Here is a 23,263-nt window from a genome sequence, read left to right as displayed (position 1 = left end):
AATCACTTTTATTTCATCAAAATGTAAAATGTTTTGTTAGTAATTATGAAAAGTGGGTTTTATTTTAAATCTATAAGAAAAACATGATTTTAATAACTAATGAGAACAGACTGTGTAGTACAGGGAACTCTATTCAATGCTCTGTGGTGGCCTAAATGGGAAGGAAGAGGGGATATATGTACACGTGTGGCTGATTCACTTTGTTGTACAGCAGAAACTAACACAACATTGTAAAGCAACTATACTCCAACAAAAAAAAAAAAAAAGGAAAGAAAACATGATTTTAAATTGAAGACTGTGCTCTGGAGTCAGGTCAGTCCATATTCAACAATTCCAAAGCTATAAGACAAAAACCTATTGTGCATAATGACAAAACAAGATGCTATCTGTGTACTTTGGGGTACATGGCCAGCGGGCTTCATCATGGTGGTGGCCAATTACAAATATCCTTGGAACAGAACATAAACAAGGAAATGTCTATTTACAGCATTTCCCTTCTTGAAATAATGTATTAATCAGTTAAGTTTCACCTAATGCCAGTGAGAAGGAAAACTAGTAATCAGAGAAGGAAGGAAGGAAGGGAGGGAGGGAGAAACCAAATCACCTAAGTGGCTATGTGATCACGACAATACTAAAACATCAGCATTGGGTTGGAACTTCAGAGCTGGGGCCCATACCTCAAAATGCCTGAATTATGTGGGATTATCAAGATTACAGAAAATATTAGTGAAATCTACTGCTGAAAAAACAACTGGAGAGCAGGGCTCTCAATGTGTCTTTGTGTGCTTCCTCTGATCACATAAAAGTGATGCTTTCTGGCCAAATTAAGCTGTTAAGAAAAAAGTATGGACTCATAGCCTTTTCAACTGTAAAGGACCCTTTCAGTAATCCTCCTTACTGGAGATAAAGGTCCCTGTCTAGGGAAGGTCAGAATAGTTCTGAGAAGTCCAATTTCCCAGGGGCTCTCATTTGTAAATGAGTGTTTAAGCCCAGCAGTGTCTAAGCAATGTGGCCAGGCTACAGAGTACCTCGGGACTAGGCTCCCTCTGGCCCAGCCTCCCAGTCGCAGCCCGGCCGCCCCCTCCCCAGACCACTCAGTCTCCTCTGTGCAACCACAGAGCCACCCGAGAACTGGTAAGCGTCCACTCGCCCCCACCTCACAGAGGTTGTGAAGGAACCTGAGCGCAAGGAACAAGCCTTATCTCTGTGTCCTCGGTGCCTGGCACACAGTAGGTTTTCAGTAAACTCTGTCAGAGCAGATAAGCGTCCAGCAGACAAGCTTGCTGCCCAAGCGGGGCGGGGGGGAGGAGGGTGTGTGGTGGGAAAGGGAGAGACGGTTCACAAAGCTGCACGTTGACCCTTAGGGGTGGAACTGTGTGGCTGGGGGCACAGACAGGGAAGGGCAGTGTTTACCAGTCTCCTCCTAGGTAACAACAAACAAGAGGAAGCAGATCTGACACCGGATTCTGCTAAAGTAGGTTTACCTTAAAGGTAAACCTTAACCCTAAGGTTAAAAGAATAATTCCTTGTCTCAAGTATTTTAAATTTACATTTTCGCAAAGCGGGCTAACACAAACGGAGGAGGCACAAGCCACACATCCTCCCGGGACGGGAGCAGGTCCGGGAGGTAAGAGCCGAGGGAAGTGAGGAGGCGCGGGCTTGGAGGCCCGGAGAGGCAGCCCTGAAATCATCACCTTCCCGGCGCCGGGAGCCCGCGAGCCCCGAGGAGCCTCCACGTACCTTTCCGGGTGAAGGGCGAGGGGCGGCGGCGCCGCGCGCGCCCAAGGGCCAGCCAGTAACCGGGACGCCGGAAGAACCACCTCACATTCTTGCAGCAGCGCCAGCGAAACTCCGGACCTAGGTTGCGGGGGCCGTTGCCAGGGAGACAGCGCGGGGAGTGCCGGGAAGTCGAGCGCGGCCGCTGGGCGCCGTTGCCAGGGAGACGGCGCGGGGCACTCCGGGAAGCCGGGGAGGTGGCCCCTAGCGGGTCACGGAGGCGGAAGTGTGCGCTGACCAAGGTGGGCGGGGATAAGGAGGCCGGCCCAGCGGGCCTCGCTGCCCTAACCTAACAGCAGCCGTTCGGAGCGTGCTTTCCAGCCTTCCTGGGCGACCTCGCGCCAGGCCCGGGGGCACCTCACCCCTCCGCGCAGTCGGCGCCGCTAGCTTCCGGGAATCGGGCTCCCCGTGACGTCATACTCGGAGACTTCCGGTTCTGCTCAGGAGGTTGGGCTCACGTGCCGGGATCTCTGGTCTCCCCGGCTCATGTGGGCTTGTGGTGGAGTGGCTGGTCTTCTGGGAGGACGGAGCAGGTGGGCGCTGCCGCTGCGGGCCCGGGGGTCGCGGTTTGAAGGCCTGTATTTGAGGACGTGGAGCAAACCTTTTGCGCGCCCTCCTCCAGTCCAGCGCGCATTTGTTGAACATCTTCTGTAACTAGCTTCGGCTGAGTAGACGCGGTCTCTGCTCGCATTTGCTGTACAAGACAGACTTGAGAGAAGTAGGTACCCTACAGGGTAAGGTACTGAGACAGGGCCAAGCCTAGGGTGAAGTGAGTTGGGCACTAAATGCAAGGGGAAGCCCCAAAACTCTGTGATCAAGATAAATAAATTTTAACACAGTATCTTTAAAAAATCAAAACTAATGAAAAAAAATACATGCTTGACAAAACCTCACGATTTTAAATAAAGACAGTATCAGTAACCGTGCCATGCTGAGCCATATTGGACCCTGAGGCCAAAGGAGAAACCAGTAATACTTATCCTGTGACTTAGCCAGTTGGGGAAGGATATCTTCAGTTACTGGGACGTACATGCCAAGACAGATGAGAAGAGCCTCTGGTTAGCGTGAAACTGGAGAGTTCAGTTCCTCCAGGCTTGAAACTCGGAACTATGCTAATTAAGACGGGCCCATAAGCCAAGGCCTCAAAGAAATTCCCAGACTCTGATAATGAAAATAGAAAAACTGGATCCATATCATTGACCCTACACACTTTAGTTAACTGAAGCCTAATGCTTTCTAATTTATTAATTATGTTATTGAGGTTATCATTTTTATAGCTTAGGATCTTTTACGCTGACCCCACAAAACAAATATTCTGTGTTGTAGGATGGTGACTGTCTCAGTATCAAAGTCCGCAGAAGTTCTGTACGTCAGCAGCCTCCGTCCCTGTCCAAAGAGCAGACTCCATGAAGCCATTGAGTTTGTGCCTTGTAACATATGGGGAAAGCGAGAGAGAATGAAAAAGCACTCAGCTAGGTGGTATTGCCTGAGAATCTAGGTAAGGACTAAGATGCTGACACCTAATGTGTTCTATTTAAAGAGCTCTTCATAACATTTGCTGTTGATTTGATGGTGCTAGAAACAGTAGCTTGGTCCCCCATAAGAAACATCAATTAAAAGTGTGTTCTCTTGTTTTAAACAGGCAATTCTTCAGACAGTCATGGGTATCCGAGGACTAATGAGTTTTGTGGAAGATCATAGTAATGAGTTCTTCACAGATTTGAAGTTGCGAGACACAAAAATTATCATTGACGGCTATGCCCTCTTCCACCGGCTTTGCTTCAGTTCAAACTTAGAGCTCCGGTATGGAGGGGACTATGATTCTTTTACAGATGTTGTAGAAAAATTCTTTGAATCACTTTCTGCTTGTAAAATCTGCCCATATGTTGTTTTAGATGGAGGATGTGACATTTCAGATAAAAAGCTTAACACTTTAAAGGATCGAGCTAGGGAGAAGATCCAGATGGCCCATTCCCTTTCTGTTGGCGGGGGTGGGTATGTGTGTCCCTTACTCATCCGGGAAGTATTCATACAGGTTCTGATCAAGCTGCAAGTACGTTTTGTCCAGTGCTTTTCGGAAGCAGATCAGGACATCATGACCCTTGCTAATCACTGGAATTGCCCCGTGTTATCGTCTGATAGTGACTTTTGCATTTTTGACCTGAAAAGTGGGTTTTGCCCATTGAATAGCTTTCAGTGGAGAAACGTGAACACTATCAAGGGTACACGAGACTGCTATATCCCTGCCAAGTGCTTTTCCCTTGATGCACTCTGCTGTCACTTCGGCAATATGAACAAAGTTCTGCTGCCTCTCTTCGCGGTGCTGTGTGGAAATGACCACGTTAATCTGCCCGTCGTGGAGACGTTCTTAAGTAAAGTATGTCTTCCTCTTGGGACTCCCAGTTCTAAGGGAAGGAGACACCACCGGGTGCTGGGACTTCTGAATTGGTTGTCTCATTTTGCTGACCCTACCGAAGCCTTAGACAACGTTCTGAAACATCTCCCCGGAAAGAGTCGAGGAACCGTGAAGAAGCTTCTCTGTAGCTCCATGGGGGAGTACCTGCAGTCCCAGGGGAGGCTGCAGGACTTCTTCCAGCATGGTGCTTACGCCTGCCCAGACACCTGGAATCCAGGTTTACCGCCATGGGTGCTCGCGGCCTTGGCCAGAGGCCAGCTGTCCCCTTTCATCAGCGATGCTCTGGTGCTGAGACGGACCATTCTCCACACACAGGTAGAAAACATGCAGCGACCAAACGCCCACAGAATCTCTCTGCCCATCCGGCAAGTCATCTATGGGCTCCTTGTGAATACTCCTCCACATCCGGGAAATGTGACCTGGGATGCACTGCCTCCTCAGCCTCCAACTTTCAGCGAAGTGGAAAGGATTAATAAAAATATCAAAACATCAATTGTTGATGCAGTAGAACTGCCCAAGGATCATTCTGACTTAAGCAAATTGACTGAGGTAAGTGTTTGTAATACCACTGCAATTTCTGTAAAGCATTTTACAGGTTACAAAGTGCTTTCATGTGTATTATCTCTCTTAACATAACAAACTGAGGTTGGTTGCTATATTGCCCCCATTTCATAGCTGATAAAACTAAGACTCAGCTAAATCCTTAGCCAGGGAATTATCCGTGCTAGGACTCAAACCTAGATCTTTTAGCTCCAAATCTGCCATTTCCACTGTACTTCAGTAGCATGTGTTATCTTTGGGGTTATTACTACTACTCTGTTGTTAACTAGCTATCAGTAGAATGGGGTTAGTGACTAAAAAAAAAGGAAAGGGAAAAAAATTCTGAGCTGTAGAAAAAAGAAAGCTTGCCTTTAGGCCTTGATCAAAGGCACAACTAATATCTCAGACTGCATTGGATTGCAATTAACAGGATTAATACTGATGCTTAGGCCTAATTTTTCATTTTTATTGATGAGGACTTTTTTTTTAGACTTGAGATTTATGGCATCATGGTGATTTGCTTAGTTTGATACTGAAAACATGACTCTTAGCCTAACTCAGTGTTGATTAAACCTGAGTAACAGACCAACCCCCTTTTCAAGGTAAAAGAAATTCTCATGGATCCCAGTGTTTACCTAGTTTTTTAATAATATTACATAAATATATTAAAAATTACAAAATAGATGTGAAGCTGCTTATGCGAACACAATTAAATTTACAAATTAAATGCAGATAAACTCACAATTCCAATTGCATTGGTTATTGGGGTTTTTTTAATTTTTGTTTTTAAATTTATTTATTTATTTTTGGCTACATTGCATCTTTGTTGCTGCACGCAGGCTTTCTCTAGTTGCAGCGAGCGGGGGCTACTCCACTGCAGTGCATGGGCTTCTCATTGTGGTGACTTCTCTTGTTGCGCAGCACGGGCTTTAGGCACGTGGCCTTCAGTACTTGTGGTACGCAGGCTCAGTAGTTGTGGCTCATGGGCTCTAGAGCGCAGGCTCAGTAGTTGCGGTGCACGGGCTTAGTTGCTCTGTGGCATGTGGGATCTTCCCGGACCAGGGATTGAACCTGTGTCCCCTGCATTGGCAGGTGGATTCTTAACCACTGCGCCACTAGGGAAGTCCCGGTGGGGTTTTGGATCCAACTCAATATTCAGACTCAGGAGACTCTCTCAGGCCACTCAGGGTGCAAGTCTGCTCCGGGATATAGGGCTGCGTAACAGCGTCCACGAAGGTTTGAATCAAGAGCGGGAGTCCTCCTAACGGTCTACACCATTGATTCTCCTGGGGGTGATTTTGCCCCCCAGGAGACACTTGGCAGTGTCTGGAGACACTTTTGATTGGCAGTACTTGGGGAGGGGTGGCTGTTGCTACTGGCATATAGTCGGGAGAAGCCAAGTATGTTGCTAAACATCTTACAGTTGACAGGACAGCACCCCCAGCCAAGAGTTATCCAGCCCAGAATGCCCACACAGGTGACCAGGAACTAGCCCTTTTAGCCTCCCCATTGGTGACAGCTCAGGCAGGAGGAACAAGATTCACATCGGTGGGTCCAGGAGCCTCCTTGGCAATGGGGAATGACTGCTGTTAGGAACAGGGTTTCTTTCTGGGGTGATGAAATGTTCTGGAATTAGAGGTGGTTGCACAGGCTTATAAATAAAACTACTTTAAAAGGGTGAATTTTATGATATGGGAATTATATCTCAATTAAAGAAGGAAAAAGTCCCACTGGCCTCCTTCCCCACGGGATCTACTCTTTCTTGTAACAATTCCATAGACATAGCTTCTGAGGTCCCTGCAAGGGACATGCCTGATTACAAGTCACTGCACTCAGAGAAGCCCCAAGATAGGGCGTCCCCATCTGGTTTGTACAGTTCATTTATTGTGTAAGTCTAGATACAGTTTTACAGGAGTCATTCTTACCATGCTAAGTAGCACAGCTGACTAACTTCATCATATTTCCAGGTTTAAAGAACTGGAGAGTTGAGCATAGGTCAAATTCCAAACAGGAATTTATTAAAACTTTACCCACACCAGAAAAATTGAAATTAGCAACGGTGTGGCTGTTAGCATAGCTGACGCTGTCCCGAGCCCTTACAGCTCTTCCTATCCTTTCACTGACCCTACCCAGGACTGTACTGTGCCGTCAGTCACTCCTCTGCATCAAGGGCTTTGTGGTTAATAGAGACTGTTTAATAATCATTATGACCAGGTGGCCTCTATGCTCTGTTAGTCCCCAAATAATGAAAACCTTTTCTGACGTACTCACGGCGCCCATGAGACTGGCTAGCTACCCATTCATGAATCATGACTTAGGAATGCACACCCTGTTTCCAAGCACCTCCCACCACAAGGTTAACTATAAATTGTCCCAGTGGCCCCGCAGCCGTACGCAGTGCAGTTGCACATGCTTCCGATTAATCGTTGTCCACCAGATCCCGATCCCACCCTGAGTACGTTACCCGCCGATAAACTGATCCAGTGACTGCATGGAGCCGCCTGCCTCGTTTTCCAGTCTCAGGATGCCTTCTCAGTTTGGTGGGCACTTCTCATTCCCTCCACCCTCCAACAGAAACATTCTGAAGGGTGTTGTGCTGAAATTATATTTCTCCTCACAACATAAATGGTGCTATGTTGGAGGGCTTTTTTTTTTTTTACTTTTTTTATGGCTTTATTGAGAAGTGTCTTTAAGTGTGCATACTCTGATGAGTTTTGACGTACATTAACATCCATGAATCCATCCTACAATTAAGATAATGAATGTATCCATCAGCCCTAAACATTTCCTCTGCCTCTCTGCCCTTCATCCTTCCCTCAGTGTGTACACATAGCAAAGTGCACAGATAATTTACACCTTGTTGAGTTCTTACCGGCTCAGCAGTTCCATGTAAAGGGCACCCAGATGAAGACGCATTATCAGCACCCCCGCCTTCCCCAGTGTGGTTCCAGTCACTCCCTCCCTTACCCCTTGTACTCACTGTTCTGATCTCTAACAACCTTGAGTACTTTGTTTTTACACTTTATAAATCGTCTGGCTTCTTTTATTCAACATGGTGTTCATGAGATTCATTCATATCACTGTGCATAGTTGTAGATCGTTCATTTCTCATTGTTGTGTATTTTTACCTTGTGGGAATGTACCACAATTGATTGTTGCATTTTATAGCTGATGGGCATTTGTACAGTTTGCAGTTTGGGTTATTATGAATACTGCTATGAACATCCTAGTGCACAGCATTTAGTAAAAATACGGTCACATTTCTGTTGCACATATAACTAGGAGTGGAGTTGCTGGGACATAAGACACACGTATGTTCAGCTTAGAAGACACATTGCCAAGTGCTCTTGCACAGTGGTTTTACCAATAAATATTCTGACCAGCAGTTTATGAGAGTTCCTCTTACTTTATACCCTTGCCCTTACTTGGTATCTTCTATCCTTTTAAAAAATTTTAGCTGTTCCCTTTTTTTTTTATTTAAACAGATTTTTATTAGCTTTATTCTTTTTTTTTGAATTTCATTTTATTTATTTTTTTATATGGCAGGTTCTTATTAGTTATCCATTTTATACATATTAGTATATATATGTCAATCCCAATTGCCCAATACATCACACCACCACCACCACCCCCTCACCGCTTTCCCCCCTTGGTGTCCATACGTTCTCTACATCTGTGTCTCAATTTCTGCCCTGCAAACCAGTTCATCTGTACCATTTTTCTAGGTTCCACATATATGCGTTAATATACGATATTTGTTTTTCTCTTTCTGACTTACTTCACTCTGTATGACAGTCTCCAGATTCATCCACATCTCTACAGATGACCCAATTTCGTTCCTTTTTATGGCTGAGTAATATTCCATAGTATTTAAGTACCACATCTTCTTTATCCATTCATCTGTCGATGGGCATTTAGGTTGCTTCCATGACCTGGCTATTGTAAATAGTGCTAAAGTGAACATCGGGGTGCAAGAGTCTTTTTGAATTATGGTTTTCTCTGGGTATATGCCCAGTAGTGGGATTCTGGGGTCATATGGTAATTCTATTTTTAGTTTTTTAAGGAACCTCCATACTGTTCTCCATAGTGGCTGTATCAATTTACATCCCACCAACAGTACAACAGAGTTCCCTTTTCTCCACACCCTCTCCAGCATTTGTTGTTTGTAGATTTTCTGATGATGCCCATTCTAACTGGTGTGAGGTGATGCCTCATTGTAGTTTTGATTTGCATTTCTCTAATAGTTAGTGATGTTGAGCAGCTTTTCATGTGCTTCTTGGCCATCTGTATGTCTTCTTTGGAGAAATGTCTATTTAGGTCTTCTGCCCATTTTTGGATTGGGTTGTTTGTTTTTTTAATATTGAGCTGCATGAGCTGTTTATACATTTTGGAGATTAACCCTTTGTCCGTTGATTCGTTTGCAAATATTTTCTCCCCTTCTGAGGGTTGTCTTTTCATCTTGTTTATGGTTTCCTTTGCTGTGCAAAAACTTTTAAGTTTCATTAGGTCCCATTTGTTTATTTTTGTTTTTATTTCCATTACTCTAGGAGGTGGATCAAAAAAGATCTTGCTGTGATTTATATCAAAGAGTGTTCTTCCTATGTTTTCCTCTAAGAGTTTTATAGTGTTTGGTGTTACATTTAGGTCTCGAATCCATTTTGAGTTTATTTTTGTGTACGGTGTTAGGGAGTGTTCTAATTTCATTCTTTTACATGTAGCTGTACAGTTTTCCCAGCACCACTTATTGAAGAGACTGTCTTCTCTCCCATTGTATATCCTTGCCTCCTTTGTCATAGATTAGTTGACCATAGGTGCATGGGTTTATCTCTGGGCTTTCTATCCTGTTCCATTGATCTGTATTTCTGTTTTTGTGCCAGTACCATATTGTCTTGATAACTGTAGCTTTGTAGTATAGTCTGAAGTCAGGGAGCCTGATTCCTCCAGCTCCGTTTTTTTCCCTCAAGACTGCTTTGACTATTCGGGGTCTTTTATGTCTCCATACAACTTTTAAGATTTTTTGTTCTAGTTCCATAAAAAATGCCATTGGTAATTTGATAAGGATTGCATTGAATCTGTAGATTGCTTTGGGTAGTAGAGTCGTTTTCACAATATTGATTCTTCCAATCCAAGAACATGGTATATCTCTCCATCTGTTGGTATCATCTTTAATTTCTTTCATCAGTGTCTTATAGTTTTCTGCATACAGGTCTTTTGTCTCCCTAGGTAGATTTATTCCTAGGTATTTGATTCTTTTTGTTGCAAAGGGAAATGGGAGTGTTCCAATAATTTCTCTTTCAGATATTTGATCATTAGTGTATAGGAATGCAAGAGATTTCTATGCATTAATTTTGTATCCTGCAACTTTATCAAATTCCTTGATTAGCTCTAGTAGTTTTCTGGTGGCATCTTTAGGATTCTCTATGTATAGTATCATGTCATTTGCAAACAGTGACAGTTTTACTTCTTCTTTTCCAATTTGTATTCCTTTTATTTCTTTTTCTTCTCTGATTGCCATGGCTAGGACTTCCAAAACTATGTTGAATAATAGTGGTGAGAGTGGACATCCTTGTCTTGTTCCTGATCTTAGAGGAAATGCTTTCAGTTTTCCACCATTGAGAATGATGTTTGCTGTGGGTTTGTTGTATATGGCCTTTATCATGTTGAGGTAGGTTCCCTCTATGCCCACTTTCTGGAGAGTTTTTATCATAAATGGGTGTTGAATTTTGTCAAAAGCTTTTTCTGCATCTATTGAGATGATCATATGGTTTTTATTCTTCAATTTGTTAATATGGTGTATCACATTGATTGATTTCCATATATTGAAGAATCCTTGCATCCCTGGGATAAATCCCACCTGATAATGGTGTATGATCCTTTTAATGTGTTTTTGGATCCTGTTTGCTAGCATTTTGTTGAGGATTTTTGCATCTATATTCATCAGTGATATTGGTCTGTAATTTTATTTTTTTGAAGTATTTTTGTCTGGTTTTGGTATCAGGGTGATGGTGGCCTCATAGAATGAGTTGGGAGTGTTCCTTCCTCTGGAATTTTTTGTAAGAGTTTGAGAAGGATGGGTGTTAGCTATTCTCAAATGTTTGATGGAATTCACTTGTGAAGCCATCTGATCCTGGACTTTTGTTTGTTGGAAGATTTTTAATCACAGTTTCATTACTTGTGATTGGTCTGTTCATATTTTCTATTTCTTCCTGGTTCAGTCTTGGAAAGTTATACCATACTAAGAATTTGTCCATTTCTTCCAGGTTGTCCATTTTATTGGCATAGAGTTGCTTGTAGTAGTCTCTTAGGATGCTTTGTATTTCTGCGGTGTCTGTTGTAACTTCTTTTTCGTTTCTAATTTTATCGATTTGAGTCCTCTCCCTCTTTTTCTTGACGAGTCTGGCTAATGGTTTACCAATTTTGTTTATCTTCTCAAAGAACCAGCTTTTAGTTTTATTGATCCTTGCTATTGTTTTCTTTGTTTCTATTTTATTTATTTCTGCTCTGATCTTTATGATTTCTTTCCTTCTGCTAACTTTGGGTTTTGTTTGTTCTTCTTTCTCTAGTTTCTTTAGGTGTAACGTTAGATTGTTTATTTGAGATTTTTCTTGTTTCTTGAGGTAAGCTTGTATAGCTATACACTTCCCTCTTAGAACTGCTTTTGCTGCATCCCATAGGTTTTGGATCATCGTGTTTTCATTGTCATTTGTCTCTAGGTATTTTTTGATTTCCTCTTTGATTTTTTCAGTGATCTCTTAGTTATTTAGTAATGTATTGTTTAGCCTCCATGTGTTTGTGTTTTTAACATTTTTCTTCCAGTAATTGATTTCTAATCTCATAGCATTGTGGTCAGAAAAGATGCTTGATATGATTTCAATTTTCTTAAATTTACTGAGGCTTGATTTGTGACCCAAGATGTGATCTATCCTGGAGAATGTTCCGTGCGCACTTGAGAAGAAAGTGTAATCTGCTGTTTTTGGATGGAATGTCCTATAAATATCAATTAAATCTATCTGGTCTATTGTGTCATTTAAAGCTTCTGTTTCCTTGTTAATTTTCTGTTTGGATGATCTGTCCATTGGTGTAAGTGAGGTGTTAAAGTCCCCCACTATTATTGTGTTACTATTTCCTGTATTATAGCTGTTAGCAGTTGCCTTATGTATTGAGGTGCTCCTGTGTTGGGTGCATATATATTTATAATTGTTGTATTTTCTTCTTGGATTGATCCCTTGATCATTATGTAGTGTCCTTCCTTGTCTCTTGTAACATTCTTTATTTTAAAGTCTATTTTATCTGATATGAGTATTGCTGCTCCAGCTTTCTTTTGATTTCCATTTGCATGGAATATCTTTTTCCATCCCCTCACTTTCAGTCTATATGTGTCCCTAGGTCTGAAGTGGGTCTCTTGTAGACAGCATATATATGGGTCTTGCTTTTGTATCCATTCAGCAAGCCTGTGTCTTTTGGTTGGACCATTTAATCCATTCACATTGAAGGTAATTATCGATATGTATGTTCCTATGACCATTTTCTTTATTGTTTTGAGTTTGTTTTTGTAGGTCCTTTACTTCTCTTGTGTTTCCCACTTAGAGAAGTTCCTTTAGCATTTGTTGTAGAGCTGGTTTGGTGGTGCTGAATTCTCTTAGCTTTTGCTTGTTTGTAAAGCTTTTGATTTCTCCATCGAATCTGAATGAGATCCTTGCTGGGTAGAGTAATCTTGGTTGTAGGTTCTTCCCTTTCATCACTTTAAGTGTATCATGCCACTCCCTTCTGGCTTGTAGAGTTTCTGCTGAGAAATGGGAATTCCCTTGTATGTTATTTGTTGTTTTTCCCTTGCTGCTTTCAATAATTTTTCTTTGTCTTTAATTTTTGCCTATTTGATTACTATGTGTCTTGGTGTGTTTCTTCTTGGGTTTATCCTGTATGGGACTCTCTGCACTTCCTGGACTTGGGTGGCTATTTCCTTTCCCATGTTAGAGAAGTTTTCGACTATAATCTCTTCAAATATTTTCTCGGGTCCTTTCTCTCTCTCTTCTCCTTCTGGGACCCCTATAATACGAATGTTTTTGCGTTCAGTGTTGTCCCAGAGGTCTCTTAGGCTGTCTTCATTTCTTTTCATTCTTCTTTCTTTATTCTGTTCTGCAGCAGTGAATTCCACCATTCTGTTTTCCAGGTCACTTATCCGTTCTTCTGCCTCAGTTATTCTGCTATTGATTCATTCTAGGGTATTTTTCATTTCAGTTATTGTATTGTTCATCTCTGTTTGTTTATTCTTTAATTCTTCTAGGTCTTTGTTAAACATTTCTTGCATCTTCTCGATCTTTGCCTCCATTCTTTTTCCAAGGTCCTGGATCATCTTCAGTATCATTATTCTGAATTCTTTTTCTGGAAGGTTGCCTATCTACACTTCATTTGGTTGTTTTTCTGGGGTTTTATCTTGTTCCTTCATCTGGTATATAGCCCTCTACCTTTTCATCTTGTCTGTCTTTCTGTGAATGTGGTTTTTGTTCCACAGGCTGCAGGACTGTAGTTCTTTTTGCTTCTGCTGTCTGCCCTCTGGTGGATGAGGCTATCTAAGAGGCTTGTGCAAGTTTCCTGATGGGAGGGACTGGTGGTGGGTAGAGCTGGCTGTTGCTCAGGTGGGCAGAGCTCAGTAAAACTTTAATCCGCTTGTCTGCTGATGGGTGGGGCTGGGTTCCCTCTCTGTTGGTTGTTTGGCTTGAGGCGACCCAACACTGGAGCCTACCCGGGCTCTTTGGTGGGGCTAATGGCAGACTCTGGGAGGGCTTATGCCAAGGAGTACTTCCCAGAACTTCTGCTGCCAGTGTCCTTGTCCTCTCGGTGAGCCACAGCCACCCCCCGCCTCTGCTGGAGACCCTCCAACACTAGCAGGTTGGTCTGGTTCGGTCTCCTATGGGGTCACTGCTCCTTCCCCTTGGTCCCAATGCGCACACTACTTTGTGTGTGCCCTCCAAGAGTGGAATCTCTGTTTCCCCCAGTCCTGTCGAAGTCCTGCAATCAAATCCTGCTAGCCTTCAAAGTCTTGATTCTCTAGGAATTCCTCCTCCCGTTGCCAGACCCCCAGGTTGGGAAGCCTGACGTGGGGCTCAGAACCTTCACTCCAGTGGGTGGACTTCTGTGGTATAAGCCAGTCTGTGAGTCACCCACCCAGCAGTTATGGGATTTGATTTTATTGCGATTTCGCCCCTCCTGCCATCTCATTGTGGCTTCTCCTTTGTCTTTGGATGTGGGGTATCTTTTTTGGTGAGTTCCAGTGTCTTCCTGTCGATGATTGTTCAGCAGTTAGTTGTGAATCCGGTGCTCTCGCAAGAGGGGGTGAGAACACGTCCTTCTACTCCACCCAATTTTAGCTGTTCTTATGGTTGCCATCATTTTAGCCAATTTGGTGGGTGTTAGTTTGCATTTCTCTGATGACTTATTTGAACACCTTCGCATGTGTTCACTGGCCATTTGCATATTCTGTTAATTTTCTATTCAAAGTCTTTTGCCCGTTTTCCTGTTTTTTGGTTTATTTCTATATACAGGTCCTTTGTCAAATAACATTGTGGGAGCATACTGTGGGTTGTCTTTTCACTCAAGTGTGTTTTGCTGAACAAAAGTCCTTAATACACTCTAATCTAAAATTTTATTATTTATGCCTGTCACTTTTGTGACCTACTTAAGAAATTATTGCCTGCTCCAAGGTCATGAAAAATATTTTTGCCTTTTACACTTAGATCTGAAATCTATCTAGAATTAATTTGTTTGTGTGTGTGGTGTGACATAGGGGTCAGGACACTTTTCCCCCACATGAAAATCCAATTGAGTCAGTGAGTACAGCAGGTGGATTATACTCCGGGCTCAGTGGAGGTGACAAGTGTTCTCATCACGTACTTGTATTCAAAGTGGGGTGAGATTTTAGTTCAGTGTCTGTGCAGTGACATCATTTGGCTTTCCCTTGGCACCATCAATTCTGCATTTTAGCTCAATGTTGTTAGCTCTAATTAGCCCGTGATAATTCTAAAGGGAATCAGGTGCAAATATGATTCCAAAGGTGTGCAGGTACAAGTATGGAGACTTTGTGATAATATCTTCATTTTGTATGCTTAACATGATGTGACAGTAATACTTCATCTGCTCTGTGCCAGCCCTTGTAATAGAAACTTTATACAACCTCTCATTTATTTCCCACAGTAACCACGTAGGTAGAGTTTCCATTTTGGCTGTGTCACTTGCAGTGGACAGAGCACCATTCAGGTTAACCCGTGAGAGGCTAACCGTAAGGAGAGATGGAAGGGATCATTCTTGGGGAGTAAGTCAGTGCCAAGCCCAGCCTCTCTCCAGGTGCCTGTGCCTCTGAGGCGGCTTCTTCTGCAGACTTGTCACATGGGATGAACCCTGACTAGATCTAAGGGCTGTGAGCAGAGTAGTCCCCCTTGGGGAAGGGAACAAGGACTAGTGGGTTCCATGAAACATCTGTGTGACTCATTCTAGTACCCATTTTACAGATGATCAGACCTGACTGTAGAAAAGCTCAGAAACTCGCTCAAGGCTGCAGAGTTAGTGAGGGCAGAACCTCTCTGAAGTCAAAGCCCAGACTCTGCTTGGTTCATAGAAGTTGTAACTTGGCTAGAGAATTCAATAATTTAAGCATTATATGTCAGAAAAGAATTCATGTATTTTCTTAGCTTTGCATGGTATGGTAGGTCTTTCTATCAGTTTAGATTATGAGGAATATATTTAAATTTAAGTAGTTAATGCTACTTCCCATACGGGTGATTGACTGTACTGTAAAGCACTTTGCGTATTTCTAATTTTTAAATTTTTATCACAGTATCAAATTATTAAAACCAGTACCTATAAATCATTGTATTAAAGTTGTCATACATTGATGATGAATCTATTTTGTCAGTTACAACGTGTTTTACTTCAAGTTAACATCTCTGTTTTCAGCTGTCAACACACTTACTTACTGACTAGGTGTTAGGTGCCAAGAAATGTGCCAGACTGTCTCATCCTTCCAGAAAATTAAGAAGGAAATCTTTTCTGGGTGTGTGCAGACACCAGTAATACAGACTATTTTTTTTCCTTTTAGAGTTTGATTGTGAAGTCGCCCAGAGATGCTCTTTTAATAGTCCTAATTTCCTTATCTGTGAAAGTGTGTGACCTGCAAGGTCCCTTATGGTTCTTAAATCTTAAGATTCACAGTAAATCAACTATACTTCAATTTTTTTAAAAATGGAATAAAAATCAACAAAAAAAAAGAAGAAGAAAAAAAGATTCATTAAGGCAAAATTATGTCAACCAGAAGCCCGAAGCCCTCATAGCTATTTACTTCCTTTTGTTTGAAGCCTGGAGTGAAAGTTGGTGTGGTATGTTATTACAAGGACAATGCGGGCAGCCCTTAAATATTCCTATTTGCTGGAATATACCTGGCACTAGAAGCGGCCACCCTGGGACAATCCCCGTGTGGGAGAAAACAGACAATAAGACATTCAGCTGGGTTGGGACATGAGGCAGGACCCAGACAAGCAGAAGGCTGCGTGGGATGCTGCAGAGGGTGCATGTGGTCGAAGTCTGCCTTCCGGAGGTGATTGGTGATGGCATCACAGAGGAGGGGGGCCTGAACAGTCACTGGCAGGTAAGGCTAGGGTTGAGTATAGATCTTTGTTTCTTAAAGCAGAAGAGTTAAAATGCAGATTCCTGGGCTCCCCTCATTTACTGAATCAGTTTAAGGGGTGGGGCCTGAGGATTGTTTTAACAAGCTTCCCAGGTGACAGGCACACTGCAGATGCCCAACAGCCTGCGTGGGGGATGGACTGACGCGAGCAAGGGCTGTGCAGCGGGAAGAGACAGCACGTCCAGCCAGTCACTGTATTTATTACGCCCCTTATGAAGGTTCTAATTTTGAGTGTGGCTGATTTTTTTCCACAGGAAGATAAGAAACTGACCTAGAGAATGAAAAAAAAAGACATTCTCCAAAGTAACTTACAGAATGTTTGGTGTATATTTTCAGCTCTCCTTGGCTAGACGGCAGATACTTCTGTTAGAAACGCTGAAAGTGAAACAGAGCATCCTGGACCCAATCCCTGCTGCGTTGAAGTTGCCCATCGCCGTCAGCTGCTACTGGGTGCAGCACACGGAGGCCAAGGCAAAGCTGCATCATCTGCAGGCCTTACTGCTGGGGATGCTGATGGGACCCTTGCATGCCATGATCAACAGCCCTGGTAGGTATCTGGAAGTCCCAGGAGTATGTTACTTGCATGTAATCAAACGTTTAAACAAACAAACAAAAATTCTCGGATTATTTACTTCCATCAGTTATATCAGAACTTCGAAGTGGGGCACCAAAATGTCACTCATTCCTTGTCGATCTTTCTGAGTGCTCCGTGTACCAGGTCAGTGCTGGAGGGCTTGACCTCAAGGGCACAGCAGTGAAGATGCGCTGACGCTGCCTCAGCCCCCTGTCCTGTGGCACCTGACGCTCAGTCTCTAAAGCGTGACCATGATGTACATTTTGTGCTCCGTGTTCCCCGTCCTTCTCTTCAGTGCCGCAGCAGCCTCTCCCCTGGAAACTTAAGTAAACTTGCCCATTGGTGAAACTTAAGAATACCTACAATTACTGTAAACATTCATGCTTGTGCTGTTTTGTGTTGTTTTTTTTTTTACTTTCTTTTTTCTCCACTGTAAGTTTCAATTAGTACATGAGTTGTGATGGTCGAAATGGTAACTTCTCTTTCTATTAGAGAAATACACTTTGAGGCAGTTTCATCTTTATTTAAACATCAGGTGAAATAAATGTTGATGCATTGGAGCACTTCAATCCTCTAATGGGATTATTCTCTTTACAAAATTATGAATGCTTTATCCAAACATGTATAATAGTTGTCACACTCTAGAACAGTACTAACGTGATGGCTACTAGCCACAGGTGGCTATTTAAAATTAAAACTTCAGCTTCTCAATGCACTTGCCAAATTGCAAGTGCCCAGTAGCCACAGGTGGCTAGAGGCTGCTGGACTGGACAGCACAGATGTAGAACGTTCCCATCACTGCAGAAAGTTCTGGACAGCACTGCTCTGGCATTTACTGTTTAAAATAAGTTCATGAAAGGGTGAGCCAGCATAGACTCCAGGACACCCCAAAGTGGGAGAGCAGCTGTCAGAAGGGACTGTTGCACAGCAAGTTAAGTTCCGGCCCACTGCTGGTTAGGACACAAGTTTAGGGTGTTTCCTCTCATTGAACATAAATATAGTTTAAGAAAATTCTCAGAGCACCAGTCTATTAAGTCTTTACCTGAGTCCAACAGAAGGGGCATGTCAAGGGTCTGTTTCTTTTCTTTTAGGAATGTGGACCCCACACCCAGGCAGGCTCAGTGCCTTGCTGCTCGCTCATTGGTAAAAGGTGGGCCTCCTTTTCCTTCCTTCCAGGTTGCTCCGGAAGGCAGGCTGCACGTGGAGCCGGGACCAGGCAGGTTTCCCGGGGTGGTTGCCGCATGTCCTCCACCACTGAGGAGGTGGCCGATTTGCCCCATTCTCTATGAGTCATACTCTTATTCTCTTCCCATACAACAGAAGGTAAAGCGTGTTTTGAACACACGGCTGTTTCTTTAAGGAAATAGAACAGTAAAGAGAAGGGGATTTTTCATAGAGACAGATTTAGGGTTTGGAGAGTTCAGATGCAGATGTGTTTAAAGTCAGGTAGTAGATTAAAGGAAGAGATACTATTGTAAGGAAGAAGATAAAGAATTTGGGGTTGAATAAAGTTAGGTTGTCACTAAAAGGGCATCTCAGTATAAATATTTCAGTTTATACATTGAAAGGCTTTTACATTGACATGAAAATAGAAAAGAGCCAAAAAAGAAAAGCATTTTGGTTATTCAGTTTTTTTCTTTATGGAATTTGAAGTTTTATATATGGAGAAAATTACAAGATGATACCGTGTTTTTGGAAATACTGCCCTTGGGTTGTGTCTTTATCTAGATGAGGAAGCTCTGCAGGGCCGTGGTGCTGAGATGCTGTATGAAGAGCTGCAGAGAGTGAAGGCACAGCCGGGCCTGAGGCTGGACTTAGACACAGCTCACGTCTTCTGTCAGTGGCAGTGCTGCCTGCAGATGGGGCTGTATCTCAACCAACTGCTGTCCGCGCCTCTCCCAGAGCCAGACCTAACTCGGTAAGCACCCCGGGAAACTAGTGCAGGTGGCTGCATGTAGAAGTAAATACTTCAGTTTACATTTAACGCAAAGAAGTATTTTTAAAAAAAATCAAACTTAGTATATATAACTGGTCTTGGATCACTGTTGTAGCTGAAGAGCTGTAATATTAAATTTTTAAAATATTAAATTACTTCCATATTTCCAAAGAAAGTTTCCATGATTTTTTAAAGTTTTCCAAATTTAAAAAAATCGGTTCCTTAAAATAAAAATAAGAGGCAGTTGTTGGTAGAATATAGCTCTTTCCCTCATTTCTTTCAGGTCTTTATTCAAATATCACGATATAAAGGCTTTTTCTGATCATCCTACTGAAATATTATTCTCTGCTTCCAATTTCTCTAGTCCTATTACTCTTCTGTATTTTTGTATTGATAATTGCATTTCTTACCACTCAGCATATTGTTTACCCATTCATTCAGATATTAAATGCTTACTCTGTGCTAGGGTGTAGTGAGCAAAACATTTAAAAAGTCTGCGCTGTCACAGAGCTTTTATTTTAGTGAGGTGACTATTAGATGCTTATGTGGATTTTTTTTATTTGGGGCTTTTGTTTTGCCAAGCAAGTGTGAAGAAGGGAGAGACAGCCTGTATGCCAGAAGTGGTTTAACGTTTGACTATGGAGTGTAAGCTGCAGTAAGAAGGAAAGGATAGCAGTAGGGTGTGAGCCAGTAAAAAGGGTGGTAGGATCAATGGATTGGACATCATGGTGATTATCCGTTCAAGGGAGTGAGTGAGGAAGATAAAAGGGAGATGGTTAGAAAATGGAGTTGAGATTACATATGTGCTTTGTCTCTCCACTTGAAGATAAGCTCTGGGTGTGTGCTGGGACTTGCCTGTTTTGTTTACTGTTGTAGCCCCAGTGCCTAGCATTAAGTACTCAAATACTTGTTGAATTAATGAGTGCTATACGGAGGCCTATCATATATGCTGGTGTGACTTGAAATGTTTCAAGTTGAAAGCTTCCTAGCAGTACATAGTGTTGTTAATGTTACTGAACGCAAGTCTGTGTGTCTGACGCACAGTGAGGCCAAACAGTACCAAAACATTGGAGTTTGGAGCAGAGAAAGGTTTATTGCAGGGCCCTGCAAGGAGATGGGTGGCTCATGCCTTAAAAACCCCAACTCCCCGAGAGCTTTCAGCAAAGCCCTTTTATAGGAAAGGTGAGGGAGGCACATGGTTAGTTGTTGCAGACTTCCTGGTGTCAGATCCTTTGTTCTTGAGGTCAGGTCACCATGTTCCTATAAACCTCTAACAAAACAAATGTTATCCTCCCTTCTAAAGAGAAAGGGAAAGGGAGGCATTTAATTCTGTCTCCATGCCTCCTTGTGGCTTTTAACACTTAACAAATCCCAGAAGCGAAGTGACATCATTACGCTTCATTTTACCTGTTCGAAGTCCCAAGGATCGACTTTCGCCCTCCTAGGTCCAGGCCCTGGCTAAGAGGAGGGGGTCCCTGCGGGGGCTGGTTACCCTGCCCCGGAGCGTTCGTTGGTCCGGCACCCAGTCTGGGTCCTCCTGCCAGTGCCCAGGCCCGACAGGAGAGGCAGATCTCAGCTGGCGGCGCCCTCAGGGCCTGGCCCCAGACCCTGCCCAGCTGGCATCACTGAGGGAGCCAGGCGCCCAGGACCCCGCCGGCCCTCAAACTGGCTCCCAGTTCCCCCAGCTCACCCGCTGGCCCCAAGGCCAGCGCGCCTAGGACCCAGGGAGAAGGCTGTGATCCGCCTCTCACTGCACTCGCTGTCCCAGCACGGCTGCGAGCTGACTGCTGCTGGAGGGGGACCGCTCTCCTGGCTGCCGGTCCTGGCTAAGGGCTGCGTGCCCACCCTGCCCCCTGTACTGAGCGCGGCGCCCCCCCACGGCCCTCGCCACCCGCACGTCGGCCCGCCAGGCCTGCCAGCTGGACACTCGGCAGCACTAGGGCCTCGGCTGCCCCGAGGCCCCCCGCCGGCTCCTTGGGAGCCGCCTCTGCACGCAAGTTCCCAGGAACGAGCCGCAGCCACAGGGCGGCGTGGCGTCGCGAGCTGAACCGGTGCTGCAACCTCGGGCGGCCACGCAAACCTGCCGGCCCGGCCCCCTGAGCATGCCCGGCCCCTATTACATTCCTACACCCTAGACCTCTCTACCAAATAAGATTGATTGGCGTCTGACCTATGGATTCTTTATTCCTTTCCTTTACTAATTTTGGTCATCCTTGACTGGATCCTCTCTAGTGACCACGGATCCCTATAAAACAAGACAGCGGAAACAGTTCCCTCAATAGTGATTTCAGCAGGAGAGTTGTTCCTGCATCTCAGCATCACCAAGGCTCTTTAAATGATGATTTCACACTGAGTAAATGATGGTTCTCCATCAGTTGCTAAGGTACCAGTCAGTCAACCCTGGCAGTAAGTTAATATGTTAAATCTGTGGCTTCCAGTTCATCCCAGCTTATATTTGTGGAGTTGGTTTTTAATCCAAGTGAATGAATGACCTCGCAAATGATAAGATTAAATTTTCTCATATTTCAACAAACTGCCTGTTTGTCCTATCAGAGGCATTTTTAACTCCTTGTCTTTGAAGTGTTAAGAGGCCTGCTCAACTTTGGGCTAGTTGGAGAACCAGCAAGCATGCATCATTTAATTTGTTGATAAAAAGTTCTAAGTATCATTAGCCAAGAAGTAATCTCTGTAACAATTCAGTTCCTTCTTTCAAGAAACACAGATTATTCTTGAGTAACCTTAATAATGATTTTATAGAAGCAGCGCTCTCAGTGTTTGATGCGTCTGTTGAAGCCACGTTAGTGAGTTGTCCCAGTGCAGGAACCTCTGCTGTAACGACACCCTCTTCTCTCCCCTGAGCAGACTGTACAGCGGGAGCCTGGTGCACGGGCTGTGCCGACAGCTGCTGACGTCGGCCTCGGTGGAGAGCCTCCTGCACGTGTGTCCTGAGGCCCAGCAACTCTATGACCATATGTTCAATGCCACTAGGTCGTGTGCCCCTGCTGAACTAGGCCTACCAAAGGGTAAATCAAAAAAAAGAAGGCAAAAGAAACGAGGTACCCCCCAGTCAGAGAACAGAGTGGGGACCACCTTGAACGCTAGGAGTTGGCATGAGGGAGGCAATCGGTTTGAGCTGTTGATGGTGGGGACCTTGGAGGAGCACATGGAGGCCCCAGAGCTCGAATAAACTCAGTTGCAACCAGGTTAGGATTCTTACCGAAAATATGTATTACCTCCCTTGAAATGATTGACTTTTTTTTTTAAATTAAATCTGTTTGTTAAAGGATAAACATTGCAGTATTTTGAATTCCAAAGTACTTTGTATTCTGCTTTTAATAAATACGTGGTTTAAGTAAACTTTTGTACTTTTTCAATACGTGAAAACATGTTTGCACTTGCCATGTTCCACTTTAGTAAGTTAATAATAGTCTATAACCTTCAAATTGTGGCAACTCAGCCAAGCTCTTTTCAAAAAGAACAGAAGTCCTACGTCAGTTACTTCCTATAAGCTGAAGCTGGGTTATCATCATTTAACACAACTTTTTTACAACTGTCTCCTCTTCATCCTTTATTATGAAAGGTCTGGGCCCCGGAAGATAGACGTGAGGAAGCCAGACAGAAAAGGAGACCTTTAAGTACTTTGTCAAGGAGCCCATGGCAGGGCTGATGAGCATTTTAGATGTGCTCCAATTTTTATTTTACTTATTTTTTTTTATTTTTTATTTTTTTTTTAGTTTATTCATTTTGGGCTTCGTTGGGTCTTCATTGCTGCGCGCGGCCTTTCTCTAGTTGCGGTGAGCAGGGGCTACTCTTCGTTGTGGTACGCGGGCTTCTTATCGCGGTGACTCCTCTTGTTGTGGAGCACGGGCTCTAGGTGCATGGGCTTCAGTAGTTGTGGCACACGGGCTCAGTAGTTGTGGCATGCGGGCTCCAGAGCGCAGGCTCAGTAGTTGTGACGCACAGGCTTAGTTGCTCCATGGCATGTGGGATCTTCCTGGACCAGGGCTCGAACCCGTGTCCCCTGCATTGGCAGGCGGATTCTTAACCACTGCGCCACAAGGGAAGCCCTATGTGCTCCAGTTTTTAGAACAGGAATTGAAACTGTAATGGTCCCAACAAAAGAAGAAACAGCATCCCATTAATGGGATGTGCAATTAATGGCATAACCAGCATTTTTAAATGGAATATATCAGATATGCATTTCATAGATTAGATGGTTGTGCAAAGTGTTATTTCTTACTGTGGACTGCAGTCAAGACTTTGAAATGGCACTGCTCTGGAACACACTGGAGGCTACTAACATTACAAACACCTGTTACAGAACTGTGAAGGCACGGCCAGTTC

General features: G+C 43.7%; 2 protein-coding genes across 6 annotated transcripts in view; one reads left to right on the top strand and one right to left on the bottom strand.

The window, feature by feature from the left end:
* NEK11 (NIMA related kinase 11) overlaps nucleotides 1–2,045 on the bottom strand; it is a 275,201-nt gene extending 273,156 nt beyond the window's left edge. The window contains 1 exon segment of the mRNA XM_068545910.1: nucleotides 1,741–2,045. The gene's annotated coding sequence lies outside the window, so the exon portion shown is untranslated.
* ASTE1 (asteroid homolog 1) lies at nucleotides 2,022–22,211 on the top strand. 5 transcript variants are annotated; one of them, XM_068545906.1, is made up of 6 exons: nucleotides 2,022–2,309; nucleotides 3,103–3,274; nucleotides 3,419–4,741; nucleotides 16,746–16,956; nucleotides 18,712–18,901; nucleotides 21,782–22,211. In XM_068545906.1, exons 3-6 carry the CDS (start codon nucleotides 3,437–3,439, stop codon nucleotides 22,104–22,106), a joined length of 2,031 nt encoding a protein of 676 aa, XP_068402007.1. In that variant the 5' UTR covers nucleotides 2,022–2,309; nucleotides 3,103–3,274; nucleotides 3,419–3,436; the 3' UTR covers nucleotides 22,107–22,211. The 5 variants fall into 5 exon arrangements, with proteins under 5 accessions (XP_068402007.1, XP_068402006.1, XP_068402010.1 ...); XM_068545905.1 differs by having other exon boundaries at nucleotides 2,022–2,494; XM_068545909.1 differs by lacking the exon at nucleotides 21,782–22,211 and adding an exon at nucleotides 18,160–18,306 and having other exon boundaries at nucleotides 2,022–2,494; nucleotides 18,712–18,767.
* The last annotated feature ends 1,052 nt before the right edge of the window (nucleotides 22,212–23,263 follow it).

The sequence above is a fragment of the Eschrichtius robustus genome, chromosome 6, assembly GCF_028021215.1.
Source record: "Eschrichtius robustus isolate mEscRob2 chromosome 6, mEscRob2.pri, whole genome shotgun sequence".
NCBI classification, from domain to species: Eukaryota; Metazoa; Chordata; class Mammalia; order Artiodactyla; family Eschrichtiidae; genus Eschrichtius; species Eschrichtius robustus.
Note: the sequence above shows the minus strand (reverse complement) of the source record. Positions and strands in the feature narration are given on the sequence as shown.